The sequence below is a fragment of the Microtus ochrogaster genome, linkage group LG8, assembly GCF_000317375.1.
Source record: "Microtus ochrogaster isolate Prairie Vole_2 linkage group LG8, MicOch1.0, whole genome shotgun sequence".
In the NCBI taxonomy this organism is placed as follows: domain Eukaryota; kingdom Metazoa; phylum Chordata; class Mammalia; order Rodentia; family Cricetidae; genus Microtus; species Microtus ochrogaster.
Genome location: NC_022033.1, coordinates 4,956,875 through 4,962,726, shown reverse-complemented (window position 1 = coordinate 4,962,726; position 5,852 = coordinate 4,956,875). Strand labels below are relative to the sequence as shown.

Here is a 5,852-nt window from a genome sequence, read left to right as displayed (position 1 = left end):
CAGCCTGGGTCTGGTTGAGAAGCCTGACAATGTCGAGCAGGGCGTGGTGGCTGTGGAAGACTATGCCCACCTTGTGAAGATGATAGTCGGCCTCGGTGGCACCCTGGGTGATCCAGGAGGCCCGGCGCAGATGGACTTTGCCCTTGATGAGCAGTGAGTGGGCAGGCTCCTGGCAGGAGGGGTCCCTGTAGTAGAACTGGTAGGCTCGGAAGAGATGGTTGGAATAGAAGGTGTAGGAGCGGGTGAGGAATTCTGGCCCTGGACGTACCTCGCAGCTGCTGGGAAGAGATGGGTTTTGGATGGAGAAATGAAAACCTACCTGGGTGTCCCCTTCCCTCTGGCCTGGGCTCCCTTGTTTCCAACCTCTGCCACGCGGGCCTGAGCCCTATGGTCTGTTTCCCCAGTTGGGGGTCTTCTCAATCCTGTGATCCTCATAAAAGCTCTCCAGTCTCCTTCTGGTCAACCTCATGGTCCTAACTGGGGCTGTTCCTACCATCTACCACTCAATGGACTCTTAGTTTCCCAGGAACCCTGGCTTCTTCCCCACCAAGATCCAGCGCCCCCTTGCTCTGTCCCGGACTTTTTGTTGAGTGAAGGGGGTAGAAGAAGGAGTGCAGAGAGACATTTCTCACGTGTCTCCCCACCAGCGAGCTGTTTCCTTCCACTGCTTTATTACACAATAGCGAGCTATTTCCATAAAGGGGCTGGACTGTGGACAACACACACTTTGTGGGTTGAAGGGTGATGGGGAATCTATTGTGGCCACTCAGCATCACCGTCAGGGAAGATGACTGCCCCCAAGCAAGACTGGGAGGATAGCTCAGTGGGAAGAGTGTTTCCCATGAGCGTGATGCCCTCCGAGTTGGAGCTCTAGTAGCCAAACAATCATAGCACTTGTGGTAGCTGCCTATAATCCTTGCTCTGGGGAGGTAGAGACAGGAGGGTCTCTAAGGATTGATGGAGACTCCCAGGTCCCAGTGAGAGACACTACCTTAAAAAAATAAGGTGGAGAACAATTGAAGAATTGAGGAAGACACCTACCTGTACCACTGTAGACATACGCACGCATTCCTGTACACAGAGGTGGTCAACTGACCTGACCTTCAGGATCTAGTCTTTTAATAATGTAAACAGGTCCGGGGGTATATAGAAGGCAAAGGAGTGGCTCCTGACCCCACGGTCATGCCAAGAGTAGAGCATCCCTGTGGAGGGCTCATTGTGGTGGGTGTTGGAGGACGCCCCTCATTCCCTGGTGTCCACCTGGATTAATATATATCTCGTACTTAGGTTGGTATCATCCAGCCAGAAGGCGCTCATTTTTTCCCTCCAGGCTTTCTGCTAACATGAAGGAGAAGGCCTTGGCTGAGACCTAATGAGTCTTAAGCCGCAGCTTCCTTGTCTCCCAGAGAGAGCAGACGCTGAGCCCGAGATGGGCCGTGAATCTAAAGAGAACCCAATTATGTGGTTTTGTTCCACTGAATCTCTTCACAGTTACTTCTTATTTATGGCAAGTGGCTGTTCTCTGCACCCAGAGCAATGGTAGGCATCTTTAAAAAATAATTATATTACCCTATAAATGTGTGCTGTTTACTGTATGCCAATTATATCCCAATAAGGCTGTAAAAATGCATGAATGTGTTTAAGTAAATAGAAGTGAGTTGGTCTGAAAGAAACAGTAAGTGGCAAATAGGCCAGGCTGTGACTAGAGTGGGGTCAGGCAGCCTGAGCACCCAAGGACCTCAGACGGGGCCTACAGTACAAAGACTGCTTTCCCAGGGCGTGCAGGGTGTCACCTCATAGTCCCAGACTACTGACCCTTTTCTGCCGCCTCTCAGAAAGCAACGAGTATAGAGAGGACTTTCTAGGAAGAAAGTTCTAGAAGTTTCTTAGAACTGCTCCAGAGTGTTGCTGCTGGAGGCAGGAGCAGCATAGCTCAGCATTCCCCTGTGTGCACTCAGTGACCCTGCCAGGAGCTGCCTAGGTCCCAGTTGGATGAATGAGGTAAGGCTGCAGCCCCAGAGCCTGGGAAAAGTGCTAGAAGCAATTCTGAGAGCCTCAGCCCTGCCCCCTCCCAGCACCCAAAGCGCTAGCAGATGTTTGGCAAGCAGATTTCTCCATGAGCTCAGGGGGCACGTGGGGGACATGGAAAATCCAGTCCTTGACCCCACAATGGAGTGGACTGGGGAGACCTGAGGAGGTAACTGAGGGAAGCCAGAACTCCAGCTCCCACCCTGGGAGGAAGAGTGACCAGATGGCTGCCAGAAATGAGGGGTACAGAGCAGCCCTGCTAGGAGAACTGGGTGGGGACTCAGACTCTCTCCAGCCAGTTACTTCCTGTCTTCTTTGTACCAAGTTGTGCCCCGTGCCTGACTCTTCCTGCAGATCCCAGAATGGGGCTTCTCTGCAGATGCCACCATCTCCAGGAACCTTCTAGAACATGTTGCCACTCCATGGAGTTTTGCTTGGCAGTTCACTGCTGTGGCAAATCTACATTACACACTTCCCTGTTTGCCTGTTTAGCACGTCTGACTGCACCCCGTGCGCCAGCGCACAAGAGGGAAGCTTGGGTGTCTGCCACGGGTTTCCACGTGTGTATCGTGTGTATCGTTCAGCTTAACTGCATTGGTTGGATGCGATGCCTGGCTGTTCCCTGCTCCAGATGCCACCCCCATTGGGGAGAAAGCAAGCCTTGAGTTTTGCAGGCAGCTTCTGGGGAATTGGGAGCATTGCCTCAGCTTCATAGAGGTCGATGCCTGCACTCATCTCGCAGCCCAGGAGTGTAGGGTTGGGAGCTTAGGGGAGTCTCACCTAGTGGAGATCCAGGTTCCTCTGAGGTGTGGGGGCAGGACCACAGTGGTGGACATACCCTTAGGCACTGGCTGCTGGCACTGGGGCTCCCAGTATAGATGGCCACCTCCTGAAATTCCAACTGTTTCTATGATGCTAGCTGCAAAGGAGAAAGACCCCAGTCAGCTCCACAGGCTTCATGCGTCCTGCCTGGCTCTCCAGCTCTCCGCATGCCAGCGGCTCAGGCAGGCTGCACCCAGCTCACCTGAGGCCCGAGAGCACCCAGATGTTTGTTGACTGCATACAGCAGGCTTGCCACTGTCCCCTCCCCTGTACATGAGACACATTACCAGAGTCCAACACACAGTTAGCACTCAGCCAGTGCTCACCGAGTGCCTGGTGGGTACCTAGAGCTGAGCAAGAGATCAGCCACATAGACCACGTCCTGCCTGGCTCTCTTCCCTAAGCCCAGGAGAGCCTGGCAAGGGCGTGGGACAGCTTTCCTCAGCTCCCAGCTGCTGCTCAGAATGGAGTAGCAAAATCTGCAGCCGCTAAAGAACTGCAATCGCCTTGAGCTGTCGCCCCACTCAGGACAGCTGACACAGCCCAGACGGCAGAATGCTAGTGTGAGCAGCGTCCAAGTTTTACAGCACTGACTGTCATCATCATGGCCCCTGACCCCGACTGCTGGCCACTGCAGCAGGCTTTCCAACCCAGCCCTTCCCAACTGAGCCTGGGGCTGCAGTGGGTCAGGAGGGACTCAGAGAGCTCTAGCCAGCCAGGGCCTCCAGGGAAGGCTATGGATGGAGTGGAGAAACTCACCCATGGTGTATTCCCGTCTGTTCCCCACTGCCCATTCACAGGTTCCCAGCTGGGCTTGATGGGAGGCCGGGGAAAGCCCGTTTTGCCTGTTGGAGCTCTATCTGGTTCACACTTAGACCCAAGACTCTCTGTTCCCAGCAGTCTCAGGAAAACTTCCATTCCTGGCATCTGGCGTCATATCTAGAGTCCCTGGGGGCCCTATGACTGGATGAGAGGTGTAGCTGGTGATGATAGTGTCCTTAGTCAAGTCAGGGACACAGGTGGCTTCATAGCAAGCATATTCGAGGATATGCGATCTTTGCAGCCACCCCAAGAGTTGGTTATGGCTCGGTTTGTAGCACTTGGCAAGAAAAGCAAGAGCTAGAGCCTAGGGTGGCCGGATTCAAGCCTGACAGACTGACTATCGCTTGTTTGGGTCACCACTGAGAACAATGTGGGACAATTTGGAGACACAGAGTATAGGACACACATGTGCAGAGTGGTCCTTGGCCCCACTGGTCAATGGATCTGTTGATCATGGTCAGACAAGTAGGAGAAGCAGATTTCAATAGCTAACTAGGGCAAAGCATCTATGACATCACCGTTGGTCACTGGGGGAGCAAGGCTAACGGAAGACTCGCAAGATAGACGGTGAGTTTTTCAGAATTAATCTGGCGCAATGTCAATAAGAAAGGAACTTGAGCCACATCACTGTGGTGGGCACGTGGGTGTCCACGTTGAGCCCCCGCGCCCAGAACTGAGACAGACTCTCCCTAGCTGTCAACCTGAACACAGTCTGGAGCCACCGTTGTGGTCCGAAGCTGCTGGATTCTCCAGATTTGATTCTGCAGGTTAATTTGAACATCACCGGTGTCAATGAAACCTGTCGCAAAGTGTTGATTTGGTGAACAGATGGAAGCAAAGAAGAATCAGGAGGGGTCAGCCTTATTTGCCTGGTTGGGAAACAAAGCTCACATTTCGCAGTGAAACAGCACACGGGCTCTGAAAATGAGAGTGTTGTTGTCTCCATGAATCTCTGGTTCTTGAAGAGATGGTCTCTCTGTCGGGAGGGAAGCCATCTTTTTGTTTCCTGAGCCCCGTCCCTGAAGGCACCAAGAAGAGATGTCACGATCTGTCAAGAAGCCTCAGGTGTTATTTCCCTCTAAGTGTGTTTTTGTTTATGTTGTTTTCTATGAGAAATTAGGATTTAATTTCATTAGGAGACTGTGAGATACAGTCAGGCCTCTTTGTCTTCAGAACACGAACACACACACACACACACACACACACACACACACACACACACACACACACACCCCAGCACGGTAAAGACCTTAAAGAAAGCCCGAGGGCCCAGCCATGCTGTCTTCCCATAGCCTCAATGTAAAGGTTGTCTTTTTTTTTTTTTTTAAATTCAACAACAATTCAACTTAATAGTTAGTCTCTTCATGGTGTTGCCCCTTACAGCTTTGGGACAGACCTCGATTTTCTTTTCTTTCTTCTCCTGGCTTTCTTTCTCTCCCCTCAGGAAAGTCTTAACTAGATGAACCACTGCTGGCAGATGGGGCCATGGCTGGGTCATACAACTCTTTGCGGGGACCTGAATGTAAGGACCAAATTGATTTTTATCAACCATGGATTTTTAATTAACAGTGCTGTCCACTTTACTGCCGTTCAGTATTTACTGTTTACCCACTAATTAAAAATTATGCTGCTTGTGCACTCATAAGAGTGGGGACATTTGAAATTAGATAGCATCGTTCAAATTACCTGCAGAATTAAATTTAGAGTACCCAACTGCTCAGACCAGGCTCCCAGAGCCGAAAATATGATCCGCTGTGGCCCGACGTGTTAGCAGAAGTTAGAACACCAGGGACAGGCCGCTTGCACAAACACCATATGGGGCATGTCTGTGGCCTTGGGAAGCGTGGATGCTTGCTGAGTCCTAGCTATGGAGCTCCAGAGAGGCACTGGGGTTCCCACATCTACAGAGCCTGTGCCTTGGGAGTCCGCTGTGTCATGCTGTGTCATGCCCTGGGGGACACGGTATCCTCTGCCTGGCCGTTGCTAGGGACTGCCAATTGCAGTTCAGGGCCAGCCACATCCTACAGTTGAGGAAACAGAGACTCTGAGGGGTAGAGAGACTGAGATGCTACCATTTCCAGGATGTCTCCTAAAGAACCTTGTCTGTTTGTGGTACCAAGAACTGAACACAGTACCAACCCCCACATGCCAGGCAAGAGCTCCACTTGAGCTATATCCCT

The 5,852-nt window shown here is 51.8% G+C and overlaps 1 protein-coding gene across 1 annotated transcript in view; it reads right to left on the bottom strand.

Moving 5' to 3' along the window:
- The window catches only part of Apcdd1l (APC down-regulated 1 like), an 11,189-nt gene extending 7,576 nt beyond the window's left edge, over window positions 1-3,613 (bottom strand). The window contains exons 1-3 of the mRNA XM_005363118.1: window positions 3,610-3,613; window positions 2,809-2,947; window positions 3-275 (exon numbers count right to left, since the gene is read on the bottom strand). Of these exons, the coding sequence (XP_005363175.1) occupies window positions 3-275; window positions 2,809-2,947; window positions 3,610-3,613 (416 nt within the window). The remainder of the gene's footprint in view (window positions 1-2; window positions 276-2,808; window positions 2,948-3,609) is intronic.
- Window positions 3,614-5,852: the final 2,239 nt, after the last annotated feature.